The sequence below is a fragment of the Jatropha curcas genome, chromosome 8 (genome assembly GCF_041381405.1).
Source record: "Jatropha curcas cultivar XTBG-Jc1 chromosome 8, XTBG_Jcur_1.0, whole genome shotgun sequence".
In the NCBI taxonomy this organism is placed as follows: Eukaryota; Viridiplantae; Streptophyta; class Magnoliopsida; order Malpighiales; family Euphorbiaceae; genus Jatropha; species Jatropha curcas.
Window position 1 is genome coordinate 798625 of NC_143158.1, and position 21163 is coordinate 819787.

Genomic DNA, 21163 nt, shown 5'->3' on the forward strand with positions numbered 1-21163 from the left:
TCGAATAATAATTTAATGAAAAAAAAATCAAACAACAGTCTAGTTCGTATTTATGTTAATGCATGCCATTGCAAAAATAAAATACTATTAAGACAGGTGGAGATGGGGAAACTAAGATTTTTGTACAGATTGGGCCAAGAGGTTGTTTTTGGGCTTTGGGCTGTCCAATAATTGGTAAAAAAAAATTGAGAAAAGATGAACAAGCCACCAAGGTTAGACGCGGTTGTTCGACGACCGGTTGCCTACTTTTAGGTTTATACCACGTGTACTTAATATAACAGAGGATGTAGAGACACGTCACCTTAATCCAGCGCGTCGGTCGTTCAAATTTTTGTTGCGTTGTCGTTCGGCGACAGAAACGACGTATAGTTAACAGTAATAGAAATTCACCCCCTCTGATTCAACAGTGATTCAATTTTACCGATGGCCATGCTCATAGAGTGACTACATAGTTATTTACCCAAATTTGCCCTCCGTACCAAGACGTCTCAGGTGCTTCGTGTAGCTAAACCCCTCACATAACGAACTATCAACTAGCAGTACAGGCCCGTTGGAGCCATCGCCCACAGCAAACTTTCCTCTTTCTCGATCTGACCGTGAGCAGGCCAATCAAATCCAACGGTTTTAAGGTTAATTAATTCTTGCCATTAGATCATTCTCCAATTTTTTTGTTTTTTATTTTCATCACAGTTTTTGTTTTTTAAACTAGCTGACGCTGTTTGATTTTATATCCAAAATCTAATCACTCAACTGTATTCATTTTTGGTTTAGATATGGCTTCTTCAATGCTTTCTTTAGCTTCCACATCTCCTTCTGCTTCGCTTTCCGTGCATGAGACTCTCAAGGTATAATTGGTTTCCCTCTCCAATTCTTCTTCTAGCTCTTTTTCGAGTATGGATTTTTAAGAAAATGGTGGAAAATGTAATTTTTTAGTGCATTTGACTGTGACGGTTGGTTATTGAGACTTGAAGTTCATGTTAGAGCCAAAATGTTTTCTTTTCGATGGATGTTTATGGTGTGGATCACGAGTAGTTATTGTGCTCTCCTAGGGAAAGGTGAGGCATGGAACTGGCAGTTTGACTACATGGTTTAACAAGGAGAAAGCAAATCGCTTTAGGAACACTAAGGTATAAGTTAATCTAAAAATCTTAAATTTATTTTTATTTTTGATCTGGATCATTAAATTATGTTCTTTTTCTTCTTCTTTTCTTTCTTTCTCGATGGGATTTTCATTAGAAAAATATGGCCTGTAATTCATCATTGGCTCTGATCTTATAAATATAGCCTGTAAGATTCGAAATTTATTTGCCTTAGTATCAGGATCTGAACTTTTCGTTTCTCACATGAAGTCTCCAGGAAGGATATCTATGGCTATTGCAGTCAATGTATCTCGTTTCGAAGGTATAACAATGGCTCCCCCTGATCCAATTCTTGGTGTATCAGAAGCTTTTCGAGCAGACACAAATGATTTGAAACTCAACCTTGGAGTTGGGGCCTACCGAACTGAAGAGCTACATCCTTATGTTCTCAATGTTGTTAAGAAGGTTAGCTTACCTTTCTCGGTCAATTTAGTAGATAGTAATGTTTGTTGAATAACAATCTGGTTTTGCCTTTGTTTTAGACGGAACCAAGTATAGGTTTCTTTTGCCATATATAAGTTAGATTAATTTTACTGAAACATTTTCAATTCTGTAGGCAGAGAATCTTATGCTGGAGAGGGGTGAATATAAAGAGGTATCCTAATGTATTCAAATGTTTGCACGATCTTAATTCATACTCACTTGAATTTAACTTGTCTTGTGTTGATTATATCATTTAGTATCTGCCGATCGAAGGTTTGGCTGCATTCAACAAGGTGACTGCAGAGTTATTATTTGGAGCTGACAACCCAGTGATAGAGCAACAAAGGGTATGTGAAGACATTGGACTCTTTTGTAAGACATTTACTTGTGTTGGTCATTTCTAACTTCTGTAAAAGAAAATTCCAGGTTGCAACAGTCCAAGGTCTTTCAGGTACTGGTTCTCTTCGGTTAGCTGCAGCTCTCATCGAGCGATATTTTCCTGGGGCTAAAGTCCTGATATCATCTCCAACTTGGGGTGTGTAATGTTACTTTCTATGCAATTTCTATACTATTTGCATTAGGAGCACCAAGTCTTATGGCTAATAACATCATTTTGCAGGTAATCACAAGAATATTTTCAATGACGCTAGAGTGGCATGGTCTGAGTACAGATACTATGATCCCAAGACAGTTGGTTTGGATTTTGAGGGAATGATATCAGACATAAAGGTTAGATCTTGACCGTTAATGCTAAACCTGAATATTGCTGACTGGTACTGCATTGATTGATTGGTATTGCTATGTATTCATTATATTTTAAGAAATGTTTTACTGCCTCTCTTTCACACTGGGGGAAGCGGTCTTGAGGGATGCACCTGAATATTGCTTTCTTCTAGTTGTTTGTTAATGATTAAATTTAGATAAGATAATTTCTCTAATTTATGCATTGTTTTTTGCATTTCAGGCAGCTCCTGAAGGATCGTTTATTTTGCTACATGGCTGTGCTCACAACCCAACTGGAATTGATCCTACTCCTGAACAGTGGGAAATGATTGCTGATGTAATTCAAGAGAAGAACCACATTCCATTTTTTGATGTTGCATATCAGGTACAAATTGCATAATTTTGGCTACAACTTTGGTTTTTTCCTGGTGAATGGGAAATGTGTGATATGCAATTATGCATGTGTGTGCACATGTAGTGGTTTGATTTTTAAGATGTGAAAATTTTCAAAAACTATCTAGGATTCGTATTTAGTTCCCTCTTCAATGTTCTTCAGGGATTTGCTAGTGGAAGCCTTGATGCGGATGCAGCATCAGTGAGGTTATTTGCTGCACGTGGAATGGAGCTTCTAGTTGCTCAGTCTTATAGCAAAAATTTGGGTCTATATGCAGAAAGAATTGGGGCAATCAATGTTGTATGCTCATCAGCAGATGCCGCAGCAAGGTGCCATTGATCAATTTGCTTTGTTATTCTTGTTCACTTCTAGGTGAATCTGATGTAATGTTCTTTGTAATCATGTTACCTGCTTAAAACTCTTTTATGGTTCCCTTAAACTTCAGGGTTAAGAGCCAACTGAAAAGACTTGCACGGCCAATGTACTCAAATCCTCCTGTACACGGTGCTAGGATTGTTGCCAATGTTGTTGGGGATCCAACTCTCTTCAATGAATGGAAAGCAGAGATGGAGATGATGGCTGGAAGGATAAAAGGTGTGAGACAGAAATTGTTTGATAGTCTTTCTGCAAAAGATAAGAGTGGGAAGGATTGGTCTTTCATACTGAAGCAGATAGGCATGTTCTCATTCACCGGGTTGAGCAAAACTCAGGTAAATTTTATCTCAACTTAATATTGCATGCTCATGTAAAAATGGATAATTCTATCGAGAGAAATTCCACATATTGTTCATTATTTGAATCTAACCAAGTTGGGAAGAAAGGTAATAATATGCTCAAACAGAAAGGATGAACATTGGGATCCTCCATGAGTTGAGGTCAAGGAGCTTCCTTCCTATAATTGTTTTCCCTTCCTTCCACTTTTCCACTGCAACAAATATAGCATACTTCTTCCATCATTCAACATAGAATTGGTTATCAAAGATAAATCTAATTCCTATTTTTGTGTTTGCATATCAACTTCCACGATTATATAAGTTCTGTATCTGCGACGGGTCTGCACATGTCTGGAATCATTTCAAATGTTTGCTGATGAAACGATTTGGACTTTCTTCCTAGACTACTAATATCTTTGTATTACCTTTTTTTTTTTTTTTTTTTGTCTGATCAGAGCGAAAATATGACCAATAAGTGGCATGTATACATGACAAAGGATGGAAGGATATCCTTGGCTGGATTGTCTTTGGCCAAATGTGAATATCTTGCAGATGCAATTATTGATTCATACCATAATGTTAGTTGAAATGATAGAGCATAACATACTCGTAATAGAAGCAAAGCTTGAAAAATTTTGGGCCAGTTCAATGTTTACATCTTGTAATAAATTTAAGTTCAGTCAGAAATATCTGTAATAATAGTTCTTACTTAGACAGTTTTATAGACTCTGCAGTGGAAAGGACTTTGATGTATTTGCATATATTGCTCAAATAAAATTGTTCTTTTAATTCGTTTTTTGTCTCCCTAAACATTTTTTTGCTATTATCTATTGATGTTTGTGACCTTGCATTGAACAAGAAAAGTTGACTTTTGCCAACCGGCCCCCCTGACCCTGTTTCTTCTTGCTACACAACACGAGTACTTAGCAAATTATGCTGAGATCTTGATGCTCGAGATTCATAAGCCACATGATGGGCGGAGGGTTACAAAAGATTTTTGAGAATACTTTAAGTTTATATAAAATTAATTATCTAACAACGCTTCAATTTACAAACGTGGACAAAATTCAAAATAATCTTGTGTCCATCATCTAGACAACCCAAATTCCCAGCAAGAACGATATGCACATAAGCAAGTCCGGTGGTATGGATCTATGGATTTATATAAAAAGAAAAAAGAAGGAAAAAACAAAAGGAAAGGTGCATCATTATCACAAAACAGTCTACTTGTTTAGTCACTCTGGTTTCCTCGAGGCGTTGCAGCTTGTGTTGCAACTCTTAGTGTTCCTCCAAGCTCAACAGGAATAAGTGGAACTAGAGAGTGCACAACATCTGTTATGAGCGGACGATATGTTGGTTCCGGTTGCACACACAGCACAGCCACTGCAGCAACCTGCACAGATTATAATCCTCTTAGAGATTACTTAATATTCTAATAATTCAATGTCTATCTCATAATACAAACGGATTAATAGTCTAAAGGAGCAAACTACTGTGGTTTCAATTACCCCATGCCTAGTAAAGTTAATGACTTGCAGATAACAAACCTGGAATAAATACTTCTCATCCACAGTATCTTTTATCACAGGATCCACGATGTTGGGAAGGGAGGCTCTATTAGTGAGCTGAGGCATGGCCTGCATTTAAAGTAGGCTATGGCATTAAATATTGGATCACTCCCAATCCCAAAGGAACTCCCTGGTAGATCATAATAAGACTTACCCATGTTACAATAGATTGGCAATGAGCTGGTGCCAGTTTTTCTACAGGTCTTCTTCCCAGTAGAAGCTCCAAAAGCACAACCCCAAAAGCATAGACATCACTCTTCTCTGTTAGCTCACCTAAAGTTTTTGGGAAATAAAAATTCATCTTTGAGCTTAAGCCAATTTTTCAGAATTTATAAATTAAAAGGAAGGGGAAATTTAGTTTAATCATGGCTGTTAGCCCAGTAGAAGCTCCAAAAGCACAACCCCAAAAGCATACACATCACTCTTCTCTGTTAGCTCACCTAAAGTTTTTGGAAAAAAAAAAATTCATCTTTGAAATTGAGCCAATTTTTCAGAATTTATAAATTAAAAGGAAGGGGAAAATTAGTTTAATCATGGCTGTTAGCCCAGTAGAAGCTCCAAAAGCACAATCCCAAAAGCATACACATCACTATTCTCTGTTAGCTCACCTAAAGTTTTTGGAAAAAAAAAAAAATCATCTTTGAAATTAAGCCAATTTTTCAGAATTTATAAATTAAAAGGAAGGGGAAAATTAGTTTAATCATGGCTGTTAGGATTAAAGAATATAATTAGTGCAGATGCTAGGAAGTGGCACTACATGTGGATTGAGACAACTTGGTCTGTTGGAGTACTGATTATATAATTATGAATATCAACAGTATCATATTAAATATTGCAAGTGAGCAGGGGTCCCAATGAACAATCTAGTTCAGTTAAGAGAGATTTTTTTTTTTTTTTTTTTTTTTTAATCTGTGATAGTTAAGTAGTATCTTAGAAACTGAGAATGATAATATTAACAACTGACTTATCAAATTAATGCAAAACATCCCTCAAAGCCAAAATTAAGGATATAACAAGTTTAATTACCATACCATCCAACATATACTCTGGAGCTACATAACCTACAGTGCCTGAAAGCTTGAGCTTGTTCTTGTTTTGTGAGCTATCTGCTACAGCAAGACCAAAATCTGATAGCTGAAACCATACAAATCAGAGAGAAAGAGAGCAGGTTAGTGAACCTTATGGAAAAAGATTAATAAATAATATCATTTGTTTAATATGATGAATGTTATAGATAGATAAGCTTAGAAGAGAATATAATTTTCTTGTTCTTTTTTATATACCTTGGCATTGAATTTAGAATCCAAAAGTATATTAGATGATTTCAGATCTCTATGGATCACTGCTGGCTTGCAGAACTCATGTAGATATTCTAATCCTCTGGTCAACAATTGATCATAAAGAAATACTATGAGATACAAAAATAACTATCCGAAGAAGTTAATATATTGGTAAATAAACATACCTTGCTATATCTAGAGCAACTTTCAATCGCATATGCCAACTTAATGAAGATCCTCGAGAAGGTCCTATAATCAAACACGGGGAAATAGATATCATACTGTTCCTCGGCACAAATTCTCAATCGAAAAAGAGATGAAGAAATATGTATTACCATGCAATAGATCTTCAAGGGATCCATTTTGCATCAGTTCATAAACAATGAAGCCCATCTCCTCATGAACACTATATCCCATAAGAGAAATGATATTTGGGTGATGAATTTTGCTTAACAAGTCCACTTCATTCTGCAATTCCAAGTGATGAATCAACAAAAATGCAGAATAACTTGAAAATAAAAAAGATGTAATCCAACAAAAACAAAGGATACCTCAAATTCTCTTTGTGCATCTTCACCTGCACAGTCTAGTTTCTTGACGGCAACATGCTTGTTCTCTTCCAATATAGCTTTATAAACACGTCCAAATCCACCCTTACCCAATAAATTGTCGTCTTCAAAATTGTTCGTGCCCTTCTCTAGTATCTTATAATCAATCAATGAAACAGATCCCCTGTTACTAACCATCCTCAGTGAGTTAAATTTATCAAAGAATGGTGTCACGGATACCCCTATCTCAACATCTTCATATTTAGAACCATAAAACAGAAAGAAACAAAACAAAGGAATATTAGGCAATATAATTAACATAAAGATTAATAATAACCTTAAAACAAAGACGAGTACTAATGCAAAAGAAGGTACCTGAGCACCGAGCCTTTTTCTTTCTTTGAGAGAATTTCCAATAGTAAATGCAACAACCAAACAATGAGGCTAGGACTATTAGAGCAAGAATGCCACAAGCAACAATAAGCAATATGGCTACTTTCCTATCTAACTTCATTTTTTGGTGGTCTTCTTTCATTCCTAGCTGCAATTGAATTCCTGGTAGCAAGGGACATATAGGAGCACGTTTAAGCTCAAGCTTTGAGAAAATGGAAAGAATCATAAAAATAAAATCTTGAGATTTTTTTTAAAAAGAAGAAAACGTTAACATTTTGATATCAAATCATGTCATTAACCAATAATTTATACTCCAACTAACTACCAATTATGTCAGTAATAGTGTTTATTGCACCGGATTTGAAACTACTTTTTGGAAATTTGAATTTTCGAATAGAGTCTAACTCTAACCAACCCAGAAAAAGTACATCTTTAAAAGAAAAAAGGGATTAATTGCTAAAAGCAGCAATAGACAGCACAGAGAGTGTGTGGGCGTGCGCAGTACCTGGAGAGAAAGCAGCCATGGAAGTGGAGATTGGGGAAATGGGAGAGGAAGCCGGTGAAGAAACAAAAGGGTCCTGTAAAGCATATACAAGACGGAAGCTTAAAATACAAGTGGGTATATAGAGAAGAAGGAGAAGAAGAAGCAAAAGCTTCATTTTTTGTTCGTTAGCAAGTTCAAAAAACACATGGAGATAGAGATATGTTAGGCCCCTGGTTGCCTGCCTTGTGGGTTCAAAAAGGACACAAGGAGAGATCTCAAAAACTTGGAAAACCCATGAAAATTTATGGATTTTGGATCTTCTATTCTGGAATGGCTTGTATTTGTATGAATATATTGAAAGAAAAAAAAAAAAAAAGGAAATTACACTACTTTTACTGTGTTTTTTATGCCTGCAAAAGGTAAAAGGACAGAAAGTGGCAGCGGCAAAAGCTTAGTTACGTTGGAGTGGGGCAAATGTACACTGCACAGTCAACACACCAATCATGTGTGTTAGTTTTAGTTTTTTGATAAACAAATAAGAAACTGTTTATTTATTTAAAAAAAAAAAAAAAAAGCTGTGAATCGTGAAAGCCAGCTGGTTGTAGACTCACAGTCCACATAAAGGAGTATTAATGGAAGACAAAAGGACCAATTTCTTTTTATTTTCTTTACTAAAGTGAAAAAAAAATATTTGATTAAAGTTGTTGACGAGAGAATTTTCGATAAATAATAAAAAAATTAAATAATAATACATAAAAAATGTAAAATATTTGTAATTTCAAGTTGCTTTCAATTATTAATTCATTCAATGCGTTGTAATTAGATATATGTACATTTTAAAGTTTTAAGGTTGTACTAAAAAAAAATTATGTTTTCTGATTAAGAAAAAATTATGTTTTCTATAAAGTAAATTTTACTCTACAAGCATTATTCAGAAATTTCCTATATTATGTCTTTGTTATCTTGATGAAGTGAACTTGGAAACAGCTTTTCAATTATGGCGGCTAACAAACAAAATGTTGCTGGGTCAGGTATATCCATTAGTATATAAATAACATTAATAATCTAATATTTTCTAGTACATGCCAATTAGGTGTAATTTAATTCGTGTCTCAACTTTTATAAAAAGCGATAAATTTTAAATTTTAATTATTTTTACAATATAATTTTCACTTATTTAATAATTTAATTTAAAACTTTTGATTTTGGAAATAGTGATACAATATTAAATATAATAATAATAATAATGTGATGCAGATGCATCCATCAAGGAGAATAAAAGCTTGATGCTCTTTTATGACACCGACAACTGCCAAAAAAAAAAAATTGAAACAAAAGTATTTTGCACTCAAAATTCAGAGCTTGTCATTTTCACAATTATCCTCTTAAATCATATATACCAATAATTAGGCCAATCAAATAATAAAGTTAATTGCAAAAAATAAAATACACTTCTCACGTGTTAGGTAAATAGTGTGTTTGAGAATTAGCAATACAAAACAGGTCACAGCCGGTGGATTAGTGGCCCCATGTGGGTCCCTTTTCCAATATTCATTACTGTTAATACTATTATTTAATTTATTTATTTATTATTACTATTATTCCTTCCTTCTTCAGTTCTTGTTCTTCCCCTCAATCTGAGGCCCTTCGTCATCATCAAAGAAATATCACCACCAATCAATTGGAGTAGATCATCCGGGCCCCGTTGAACTAACCAGTAAAATACAATCAAAAGATCCAAAGGTTAGTACAGTGTCCGGATCAGGACAATGAAGGTTTTACATGCTAAAGTTTCTTTTGAAAATTTGTAATAATATATAAAATTTTTAAAAATCATGCTATTCTATTTTTTTTAATTAATACATAAAAAATGCAGTTAGATAATTAAAATTAAAATAAAAAATAAAAAGAGGACAATCTTTAATAAATTGAGAAATTAAGTTGCATTATTTAATGTGAAATAAATTTTATAATTTTTTCTTCTCTAATATTTTTTTTTATGCTATTTCGAAATGATTGATTCTTGTTTCTTATGATAGCCCCTCTTTCATATTTTTAGTTTTGTTACAAATTTTTATGTCTTTTTATTAAATAAATTACAGATCTATGTCTATTATGTTATAGATTCGTGTTATATATGTTTTTGTGTTTATCTTCATCTTATGTAGAGTTTATGGTCTCTCCATTTTATGTGAAGTTTTTTTTTTTGTTATTGTTTGCATTTGTTTTGTTTATTTGAACGGATTGCAATTTGCGATGAATTTTTCAATCATACGATGATCTTCGTCTTTTAAAGTTTGATAATACTGTCTGTTTCTCCATTGGATTTAGTAGTTCAAATTCTCTGTATTTATTCATAAGCAACTAATTCATAAATAATTAGCTATGTACAGAAGATTTCAGGAATTCATCTAATTAACAACTTTTGAAGATCTATCTATTTTTTTTCAAATTTACCTTCTATTTTTTATTAAGATTTTTTATTAGATTATCGAAAAATAATTATTTTATAATTTTTGTTCTATATCTGGTTTTCAAGAGATAGGTCATATTCTCTATGTAATATTTATATTGATTTGAAGTTTTTTAATGAAATTCTAATATTACATTAAAAAAAAAAAAAGTTGATAGAAGCTCCAAATGCTAAAAGCCATGAGGCTTTAGACATTTAAGATTGTTTGGTTTTGGACAATAATTCGTATGATACCTTTTAAAGGACAAATTCAGCTAACATGGCTGAGAAACAGCTTATGCATTTTTTGCTTTAATTTGATTTTTTATTTTTTTATTTTGTGAAAGTTTTATATGATTAAGTGTATGAATAATTGTCATCGATATTTTTAAAATATTATATTTATCTTAAATAATTATTAATCCATATTACAAATTTAAAAATGTTACTTTCCACTTAGATAATCGATTATGATTCATGAAAATTTTCTTTAAATTTGTGGATTAGCATTAAAGTATTATCATTATCGAAAGAAATCAAAAGTTGAAACCTTAGCAAGAGTTGTCAAAAGAAATAACCAAATGGACCAAAGTGTCTTTATTGGTTTCTTTATTGCTATTTTCATAGGCTAGAATCTAGATTCCATGGAATCTGCTTTCAGTCTCGAGCTGAGGACCATTACTAGGTGAACAAATCCCACTGTGCCCAAAGACAAAGCTATCTATTATGTCGAATAAAAGAAAGCAAATTTCTTAAGCTTATTGGAAAGATTCCAACTTTTCTTGAAATGGCCCACTTGTTTAGGCCCAATATAGATAATGGGCCTAAGCAACCTCATTCATTTTTGTTACAATTTGGTTGGGGCCTATGATTGTGGCTAGTTCATTTCGTCTAGAACATAGAGCGCGGTTCAAGCGAAGTCGGTTGACCTGACAGAGTCGGTTTCGTTTAGTCTTTTTTGACGTCTACATCATTCCGCTGGATGCAAGACACTTGTCCGTTCCTCTTTGTCCAGCTGTCATGGGAAAACCAGGACCTACGTTCTTTTCTCAGCTGTAATATGCCCCTCGCTTTCTCTTTAAAATTTCTAAAATATCCAAACCAACTATTCACGTGCATGCCATTTTTGATTGGTTCAGTTACTTCCTTCAGCGGTTTCATTGACGATTGAGTTTCCAGTACGTGTCGGCCTTTTCATTCCTAAAATAACCTTATTCAAACTTGTTTGACTTTTCTGCCTCTGGTCCCTGCAAGTAATTCACACATTCCTTTAACTTTTCAGTTTGCAATTACTAATTCAGACAGATTTGCTTTAAATTGAACTGGAAAAACCTTCAAAAACTATAGCGTTTAGAATATTAAGAAATAAAAAATAAAAAAATATATAAATATAAAAGTGGGTTTGGTCCAACGGTTGGATGACATGTAAGAAAGGGCAACTTGGTGCTATCCGATCATGTAATACGGATAGGCTATGGCATTTTTGTAATTACGGTAATATAGAAGGAGCATTATTAAGGTCCTGGATAATTATGCTGCCTGTCGCATCGCACCCACGTCAGAGACAACCCAGTCTCCATAACCGAGGGTTTGGTGGGGTCTTTCCACACCAACTCCGTTCTCACGCGCCCTAATAACTTTCTCAACGCAAAATTATTCAAAAATAAACTTTTACAGTTTACACTATATGTTTGCAAAAGGGGAAAAGAAATATAAGAGAGAAAAAGAATTAAGGAGAATTGTATTTTTCTTTCATTAATTAATCTTCGCTTTATATTTGTGTTAAATAAAATAAAAAGAAGAAAAAATAGAGTATATTTTCTTTTATTTTGAAAGGAAGAATTGTAGAAAAAAAAAACAAAATGATATTAGAAAAATTATAATGTTATTCTCTATAGCCAACATCTATTTGCTAAAGGAAAAATATTGAACTTAAGGTAATTTTATAATTATCTAGTTAATAGTGAAAATTTTCTTTTATAGCCATTATTTTTTCTCATAATTGAATAGGCTCAAATGTTTAGAATTACGAGAGAAAAATAAGAAACATTTCCTTTATAATTTTCGTCATTTTTTTAAAATTCATCTTTCAGATATAGTGTTAATTAGGAAATAAGTTATTCCGAAGGATGAGATGAGATAGCTAGAATTTTTGAATTCAGAATATAAGTATGAAGTTCCTTAACTTAGAAGCAAAATTACTATCTTATTTGAATTTTTCATTATTTGGTTACCACTTATGACCTGAATTACTAAAAAACCAAATCCTTTACAGTATGAAATAAATATATTTTCTTATTTGGGCTTGTTTCTCTTTTCCAATTTAATATTTATATTGTGTTTCTTGTGACATATATAATATATATCTCATATCATAATTTAATATTTTATCCTTGTTACATCATTATTAATGGGTCAAATCTTCAATTATACTTTTTTTTATTGAACCAAAACATAATATATATTTGGTTATTAAAAAATTAGATATAAAAAAGAAGAAAAGTTTATTAATTAGATATATTAGTCTTTTGGAGGCATTTGATTGCTAGAATCCCACAGAAAAGTAAAATTATAATATTTAAATATTAAAATGATTCAAAGAAAAGAAATGTCCAATATTTGATGTATTTTCCCTTCTCAAAAATTGAAAAATTGAATTTTCATAAACACTAACATAATTTTAAAAAATAAGATGATATTAATACCTTAGCTTTGGAATTTTTTTTCATTGAAAATATATATTAGATTTTAAGAGTAGAGTTTTACTCTAAAATGTGATTTTAACATTACATTATAAATACTATACCATAAGAATAACAATAATTCTTTTTATTTTTCATTGATTATAGTAATAAAAATATTTTTACATTTTAATTTAAAAAAAATATAGAGTTTTTTTTTTTGCAATAGATGTATTTACTAAAATTATATTGAGTAGATTAGTACTGTAGATTTTTTTTTTTTAACAGAATGAAATATAGAAAATAAAAACCTTCCCACAAAAAAAATAAATATTACGTATTAGTCACGGATGGCATATGAGAGTGGTTTTAACCTGCCAACCGCCTCATTTGCCATACGCACCCTAATCAAATCACTTTCCTTCCGCTATAAAAGGCCGTTGCTCCTCCACGTCCAGCCCATGACCCATCACAACTTGATCATTTTCTTTCTTACTCTTTCTATTTTTTTTTTCCTCTTTTGAAGATTTCATATTCGCTCTCTTAAATTATACTTAGCTTTGCCCTAAATCTGAAAGTTCTGAGATTTTAATCTGTAAATATTGTCTAAGAAAATGGGAGTTGCTGTCCTGAACCCGCAAGATTGCCTCCGGAATCCTTTATCTTATCGACAATCGTTAATAACACCTCCTCCTCGCATGAAATCTCCAAGAAATCCTAACCCTAACCAAAATCAAAACCAAAACCGACCTAATCGGTCTCAGCCCAACCGTAGAAAACGAATCTCCAACGCTTCTCCTACCTCACGCGCTGCCATTGTTGCTCCGCAGGCCCATCCCAGAAAACTTCTTATGGGCCAGGTCAAAATTCTCAAGCGTGGAGAACAACTGGCAGAAGTAACTCCAGAAAAGGTCTTGCCTTTGCCGGCTAAAGTAGAGAAAAACGAAGATGTAGATCTGGGATCGACTCACCGGCTTGGACCCGATCCAGAGCTGGTTCCTACTCAGATCCGACTCGCTGAGTCTAGCAAAGCAAATGGTTTTTACGCCGGATCGGCGTTTATTACTTCACCTCCTCCTAGTTCTCTTCCTTTGCCTGCTTTTTTTATGAAAAAGACCGTGGGTCTTCTCGATGTGAAGAACACCGACACCGATGCTACTAGTGATTTGATCCGGATTTTGGGCCTCAGCTTACAGTGATTGGTCCATGGACGTTTGATGGGTGGATTGTACTTGGATCTGGAGTTGAAGAAGTTTTCTTTTGTGTTTTCCATCGCTCTTCTCTTATTTTTTCAAGGGGAAGATCGAGTCGGTTAACCCAAGCTACGCGTTGCGCGATTAAGCGCTCTAGCGGTACTTTTTATTAATGTATAGCTTTCACTAGGAATAGCTAATTTATGTCAGCTTAGAATCAAAATGGGTTGTTTAGTGTTGTTATGGTGGGTTTCGAGTCGTGATTTAATTATAGTTGCTCTTTATCCTTCTGTGTTGAAAGTAGATTGTGTTGTCTAAATCTGTATTCAGCTGCTAGCCTTCTTCTCCTCCGTTTTTAAATTAATGAAATCCCTATCTTTCTAAGGTAATTTGTAATGCCTCATTCCTGTCATTTGTATTGGAATCGTTGTATATTCCAGTAAATGGTTATTTATCTTCCATCTGAAGTGTCAAATTAAGTTGCTGTAATTTTGACTTGTGCTACCCATGTGGTCAACCGCTTATTAGTGGATGCTCTACTCCTCTGAAGCTGTTCTATGGTTGAGCAGAAGGTGAATTGAGGTTGTGGGATAACTAGAAGTTGTGATTCTTGTGAAGGGGTGTGAATTTGCCTACAATAAAAAAGTTTTTGCATATTGGCATGTCTAATTGCATTTTACCTCAAACAAATATAATATTTTGTTGTTTGTGATTGGAGTTTCGACAATTTGATGTTTGTAAGCGTAAAATTTGCCTTGAAAGACTATTAACCGATATGCTGTCTGTGTTTTCATTGGAGGTTTTTGTTGTTATGTATGCCTGTTTGTTCCTGAAGTGGTTTTATTCAATAGAGATAATTTTTTTGTTTGTTAAAGCTTTTGATGGGTTGAGAGATCTCAGATGTCTGGATTCGAGTCACCCTTCCAGTTTCTCTAAATTTTATGCAGTACAGACTTCAGCCCTTCAAGTCCTCCATCTATAGAGTGGCTGTTTGTTTCGACCTTCGATCATGTAAGTCCTACATGGGTGTTTCTTTTTGCTGTTCTACTTTTGATTAGAATCTCATATTTCAGAAGCTAATCATCTTCATGCGACATTAGTTCGTCTCGAGATATATTTACAAGGCAAACCCTCTTTAGCATGTATTATTGTACCCACCTTCCTTTGGTGTTGCGTCAGGCCAGAGTGGTTGAGGGGAGGTAATGAGGTCTGCTCACGGATTGAATGGATTACAAATGTGTTAAAATGGAATTGAATTTTCCCTTGATGAGAAGAGATCTGCGTTGCGTAACTTGCTTATACTTTTGCCAAAGCCAGGACATGGCTATCAAGGAATGTGAAGGAATATGATTGCTTGTTTGCTTCTCTCTTTGTTTTTCTCCGACTTAAAATTCAAATTAACAATTGCAAATTTTGTTGGTCTTTATTGTTAACGTTGGATGTAATTCGTGACTCCTAAACATGTCTGTCAAACATACTTGCATACAAACCCTACTGTTGCTGCTTACCACACATGGCATAACAACTATTAGCCATTGTCAGTCTCTCGTAGCCATAGGATAGGATGTGGCCATCCTTTTTAATCCTCACATTTTTCATTCGTTGTTAGCATATTTGGGCCTGTGAGAAAACATAAAACAGAGCCTTAGTTTACAGCAAGCTTATCCTACAAAACGAAGATGCTTCTATTTTAAAATGGCAAGGAGATCTTATTCCATACGTTCTGAAGGAGAGGCGGCGAAGCGAGGACAAAAAATTTGTAATGGGCTTGAAGGCCTAAAGTTTTTTAAAATGTAAAATAGCCTTGAATGGATTAGATCATGGAAAGCCCAATGCGCGTATCATTTTTTGTTCTTGGAATAATATTACACGCAAAATAAATGTTAGTTTGGTCTGAACTCTAAACTCCTTTGTCGTGTTAAATTGTAGAGAGAGAGAGAGAGAGAGAGAGAGAGAATTATGCAATGAAAAATGAAAATTGCCACATAAATTTAGCTGACTGTTATTGAAAGAACAAATAACAATAAAATAAAATGAAGGGCCCTGCTTCTAAAACTTGTGCTGGCCGAAAGACAGTCTTGGCATGCACGCCAGAAACCAGAACCTCTCTTCTTCTAGTTGTATGACAGTAATCACGTTGCTTTGCTAGTTGATGCCTTCTGCTCTTGTCAAATGGAACCAAGGATCCATCACGCCTTGCACGTGCATTGCCAAATACTTATTGGTTCTGTAAATTTTTCAACTTCGTAAGTGGGGCAAAAATTGATTACATTAATCAAACCTGTATGATATTTGCACTAATTTTTTTTTTTTTTTATATTCAAATGTCACATGTACTTCTAATCGTTGATGCATTTTATAGATGTTTGATTGAATGTGTTCAAATAATATTAGTTATCCAAGGACTAAATTACAGAAATCTATAGAATTCAACATAAAAGGTGGAGTTTTACCTAAACTTAAACATGATTTAGAGTTCTACCAGAAAGGTGACGTGAAAATCTTCTGTGTCTGCCATTTTCGCAATTGTAAACATAACAATTTTAATTTTAATTTTAATTTCAATTTTGATATGGGCCATACATGAATTATAGACATGGACAAATTGAAATCGTGGAAACAAAGAAAAAGGTTTGAATTAAAAAAAAATATTAATTTTATTATCTCTAAAGTCACTTTACTAGCCAGAAGAAGTTGAGATGGTAATTGATAGGTTCTACTTGTACAAGTCAAAGAAAGAAGTACCATGTTATGCGGTGAGGTGAGGTGGCAAAATCAGAATGGAGAAGAAAAAATTGTAGGATTAGAACCGCATCCAAGTTAGGTCCAGAAGATAGAATCTGAAAGAGAGAGAGCGGAGGGTCATGCACTTTTGCCCAATACACGTAAGACAGACATAAAGAAAGCGCCCAGGCTCTGGATCGGTGTTCGGTAATCGGTTTACACAGCTCTAGATACAAAGAAAGAAAAGAAAAGAATTTTCATTTTCAAAATTAAAGATTACTAAAATTTTGTCAGTGCCACATGTCACCATGGGTCCCATTTTATACAAAGGATGAACAGAGAGAAAATGGTCAGAACCCCGCACCCCACACCCAACCCTAACAAGAAAGTGCAATTTGCACAATATATATCTATGTATATATTTTTTCATGTTCAAATATTAAAAAAAAAAAAAAACTGAATAACTGGAATCTACTCCATCACTACCATACATTAAACCACAAACCAACTCTCATATATATATACTCCCACCTTCTCTTCAATCTCTCTCCTCTCATTTCATTTCTCTCGTCGCCACCACTGCTCTCTCTCTCTCTCTCTCTCTCTCTCTAATTATCTACAGTCACTGTTTCTGCACACAGAAATCTAGCGTGTCTCTTTCCAGCAACGATAACTTGGCGGGGACGACGATGATGGTGAAGGACGAGTGGGTAAGAGCGGCGATGACGGATGATACAGTGGTTGTGGAGCTGCTTGTACGGCTTAAGCAAGCACAAGCGGCGGTACCGGCAAAGCCTCAGGCGGTGATTCCGTTTAGATGGGGGTTACGACTCCCAAGGTCGAGACCTGCCACCTCTACTTCCGCACGATGTGACGTCATTTCCAGGAGGAAAGAAGGAGATTCTTCTACCAGATGTAGTCCTACCACGCCGCTTTCCTGGAGCGGTGGTGGCGGCGCCGCCTCACCTTCCGCTACCGCTGATGGCTTTGAAGAAACCAGCCCACACGTCAGCCGTTCCCTTCCTGGCGTCAGATCCAAGGTTCTTTCTCCACCTTCTTTCTCTCTCTGTTTGTGTGCTTTGCGTGACTTGACTGTTAAGACTCTAATTGCGATTGATGAGTCTTGGAGTTGAAGGGTGAGATAACTGGAGCGTGTGCGCCCATCTAATAGACATTCTTTGTAATCCGGTGGATTTGTGTCTTGTGGCCAATTTGTCCCTCATTTCATGTCGTATTTACTTTTACTGCTCCTGCGTTCTCAAATCTTAGCCGGTGTTTTTTCTTTTGCATATATTTCCGTTGAAGGAATATTCCTATCTTCTTCTTCTTTTTATAAATTTTCTGTTGACAAAACTAACTCTTGTCTTGTCATCTGATGACGAAGACAAATCTGTCAGTCTATTGCGTTTTATCTCTCAATTGATGTTCAGGGTGGATCTCCCCGATCAAGGTTGAGGAGCCGTCGGCACGTACAATTTCACAGTTAATTTAAAATTTTCCGGTCCTAAAGGCGCCCGTGCACTTTAAGATTTTACTTCCGCACGAGGTCATGAGACTTTGAAACTGGCTCGCGTTTTCTTCTCGCCTCTTGCGGGTGCTTTGTCATTCTGGTTCTCACTTGTTAATAGACCAAATCACCCTTCCGAGTCTCCATTAGATTCTACGACTGTACGCTTTCTAGAGAGGACAATTTTGACAGATGTAATATATAAATCCATTGGACATTCACCACGCACATAGGCCACAGCCTGAGAATAAGAAACCACGAAGCTTCCCACACAGGAACACGATTTTTAATTTTCTTGTGACCAAAAAACCCATTGCCTTGAGTCAAATATTAGGTTGCTTTTACCCCTGATGTGAGAGTACGGCGTGGTTGGTGGATCCCACTGGCCATGGGGGGTTGGGCCCAGTAAAGATGCCAAGGGGAGGTTTTGCTAGCGATGGGTCTGCCTTCGGTGTATTGTTGTTGTGTTGCGGATGGAGGATGGCTTTTTTCTGTTTTTTTTTTTTTTTTTTTTTTTTTTTTTTTTTGAATAAGAGGTTGGCCTTTTTGCTTGTTGAGGAGTTGTTAACGTGAGAAACTATCGGGTGTAATTTGCGTTTTTATGGCTGTCGCATCATTACGAGCGTGTCTTCTGTTTAATATTTGTCAGTTTCAATATCTTGTAATTATCTAGCGGTTGTTATGACCTTTCCTTTTGGAAAATGAATGAATCTTCGGTGCGGTCACTCAACTTTACACCGTTTGAGATCTTGTTTTTTCGGGGGTGACCGGTGAGGGTGGTGCATAAAACATGGCAGTGAGCCAATGTTTGCCGGCCATGTCAGGAAGGTCATGTGAGCAATAAAAAACAGAGGGGCGCTATCACGTGCTGTGCGCGGCCTTACATGGGTGATGTGGCCCGCGGTCATTGGTTTAGGGTATGGGTACGTGGATCCTGAAGACGATCAAGATTCAAGATGAGTTTGGGCCTTTCTCGTTGCCCACTTTAAAATGGCCAGCTGTCAATAATCCATTTTTGTAAAGCTTTCCAATTGATTATCTCGCAGCCGAAAATCACGCAAGAGATCCTAGAACATCGCTGGTTGTTATTACACCTCTTAGTTATTTTGGCCACTTCCATCCTTTGACATAGTGCCACGCGTTGCTTCATGTGTTTAATAGAGGATAAGAAAGTTTTTTTTTTTTGGCCTTTTCTAAACAATAATTGGTTTGCAGATGTTATTATCATTTGTTTATTTCGTGGTTTATGATTATATTGTCTGATATTTGCAGGCTAGTGCTAATGTGGAAACTGCAAGCACCACTACCAAGAGGTCAAGAAGGAAAAAGGTACATGTTAATCTGTTTTGGCAAATTCAAGTCTCTCTCTCTCTCTCTCTCTGTTAAGTGGGTGCTGCTTCTGTGCTTTCTAATTCAAGAAGAAGCACAATTCCATATTTTGCAGTTAACTTAAGTTCAATGTTCCTCTGAATTGCAGTATTTGATGCCTTTAATATTGCCTTTAAGTTGTTATCTGCTGACTTATTTCTGTTTTTCCAGACATTTTTTGAACTTAAACAAGAAGAAAGTGCGTTGTTGTTAGAAAAGTTGGATCTGAAAGAGGTACTGCCATTGAACTTGTTGCTACAATTGAAATTTCCCCTCCAGCTTATTTTGCATTACTAAATCTCTTATGTATATTGAACAGGAATTAGCTGCTTTAAATGTCACTTTAAAGGAACAAAAAGCAAGAAATGAGAATTTGAAGAGAATAAAGGTATCTTTGTCTTTGATTCTCTGTGTGTCTTGCGCTGTTTTGGTTTGCTTTTTACGCATTGCTGTAAACTAAAAATTTTGCTATATTACAGGTCGATTTAAATTTTCAATGTGCAAAGAACTCGAATTTAGCGTCTTCTGAAATAGAGAAAGCAAGTTGCAGCCAGACCCATCAAGGGGAACCTTCTTCAGCAAACTACATTAGTTCAGTGTTGCCAGCGCTTGCTAAAGTTGATTGTAATACACAGTCAGATTCTTGTGAAATGCAAGATGCAGAATCTAATCACGATAGATCCTTCCTGATACCTGATTTAAATATGATGCCATCTGAGGAGGATCATAACACTGGAATGATATGACTAAAATGTATGAACACCCCATCTTTGCTCCATACTAAGGATGTGGATGCCAGGTAGCAGAAGAGCTGCAGAGGTAGCCTTGTCCTTAGCCAAGGAGTTGTTCAATTTATGCGCATTCATTGTTGGCATCTCAGAATTGAGCAATCGGCCAATGCTGCCCCATAAATTTCTCTTCATCTACCTCGTGGAAGGCAAAAGAGGTCAATCAGTCAACGGAGGAGGTTTCACGAGTACTGTAGAGATTGTGACTAATAGATGTAGAGATTCTTGTTCTATTTGAGGTATCTGGATTCCTCTGAAATTCTGCAGGGTAAACCCTCATTACTTCTGAATCAGAATTATGTAGAAATAATTTGCCATTTTTTGTAGGTAAACAGTTGACTCCTTTATGAAAAGGCTCCCTTGCAACTAATTTTACCACTTTGATTCTCTAGGTTCTAGTTTCTTTTTTGACAGATTCTTTAATTGATCATTTTTTTTTAAGCAGGACTATCTTGCTGTACTATTGTTAGAACGATACACTTACCTGCAGGAATTTTGATGATATTTGATTCATTTTGTAAACAGAAATTGTTTTTGCTTTGAGAGACTGGACTGAAAAGCAATCTTAGATGATGCTTGCTGCTGTGAATTTCCTATTAACAGACAGGACCCGTTTTGAAGACGAGAGAAACGCCGACAGAAAAATGATATGGCCAAATCTAGCACTTTTTAAGTTTTTGCTTAAACAATGATTTTGCTATGTATGTGGGATTTGCATCATACTGAAATGCAGTAGCAGCAAAATTATTTCCTGCAACAAATTAGTATTTTCATAGAGAGGAATG

At 35.2% G+C, this 21163-nt stretch overlaps 4 protein-coding genes across 5 annotated transcripts; 3 read left to right on the forward strand and 1 right to left on the reverse strand.

Annotated features, from left to right (window-relative positions):
- Positions 1 to 418: 418 nt before the first annotated feature.
- Positions 419 to 4183, forward strand: ASP5 (aspartate aminotransferase 5). Its single transcript, XM_012221074.4, has 12 exons — positions 419 to 629; positions 772 to 845; positions 1050 to 1127; positions 1350 to 1544; positions 1696 to 1734; positions 1820 to 1909; positions 1989 to 2097; positions 2182 to 2291; positions 2527 to 2670; positions 2842 to 3008; positions 3125 to 3389; positions 3848 to 4183. Exons 2-12 carry the CDS (start codon positions 774 to 776, stop codon positions 3977 to 3979), a joined length of 1401 nt encoding a protein of 466 aa, XP_012076464.1. The 5' UTR covers positions 419 to 629; positions 772 to 773; the 3' UTR covers positions 3980 to 4183.
- Positions 4184 to 4386: 203 nt separating this feature from the next.
- Positions 4387 to 8025, reverse strand: LOC105637583 (putative receptor-like protein kinase At1g80640). Its single transcript, XM_089724854.1, has 10 exons — positions 7687 to 8025; positions 7164 to 7343; positions 6792 to 7042; positions 6576 to 6708; positions 6426 to 6489; positions 6244 to 6340; positions 5992 to 6094; positions 5115 to 5233; positions 4940 to 5029; positions 4387 to 4785 (listed from the first exon to the last, which is right to left on the reverse strand). Exons 1-10 carry the CDS (start codon positions 7838 to 7840, stop codon positions 4624 to 4626), a joined length of 1353 nt encoding a protein of 450 aa, XP_089580980.1. The 5' UTR covers positions 7841 to 8025; the 3' UTR covers positions 4387 to 4623.
- A 5213-nt stretch (positions 8026 to 13238) lies between these two features.
- On the forward strand, positions 13239 to 14380 carry LOC105637584 (serine/arginine repetitive matrix-like protein). The gene has a single exon (XM_012221076.4). It carries the CDS (start codon positions 13413 to 13415, stop codon positions 13995 to 13997), a length of 585 nt encoding a protein of 194 aa, XP_012076466.1. The 5' UTR covers positions 13239 to 13412; the 3' UTR covers positions 13998 to 14380.
- Positions 14381 to 17139: 2759 nt separating this feature from the next.
- On the forward strand, positions 17140 to 21139 carry LOC105637585 (uncharacterized). 2 transcript variants are annotated; one of them, XR_001047019.4, is made up of 6 exons: positions 17140 to 17755; positions 19495 to 19551; positions 19762 to 19824; positions 19910 to 19978; positions 20070 to 20646; positions 20904 to 21139. XR_001047019.4 is itself a non-coding variant. In XM_012221077.4 (5 exons), the coding sequence occupies exons 1-5, from the start codon at positions 17405 to 17407 to the stop codon at positions 20334 to 20336; spliced, it is 807 nt and encodes a 268-aa protein (XP_012076467.1). In that variant the 5' UTR covers positions 17140 to 17404; the 3' UTR covers positions 20337 to 20748. The 2 variants fall into 2 exon arrangements, 1 of the variants encoding a protein (XP_012076467.1); XM_012221077.4 differs by lacking the exon at positions 20904 to 21139 and having other exon boundaries at positions 20070 to 20748.
- Positions 21140 to 21163: the final 24 nt, after the last annotated feature.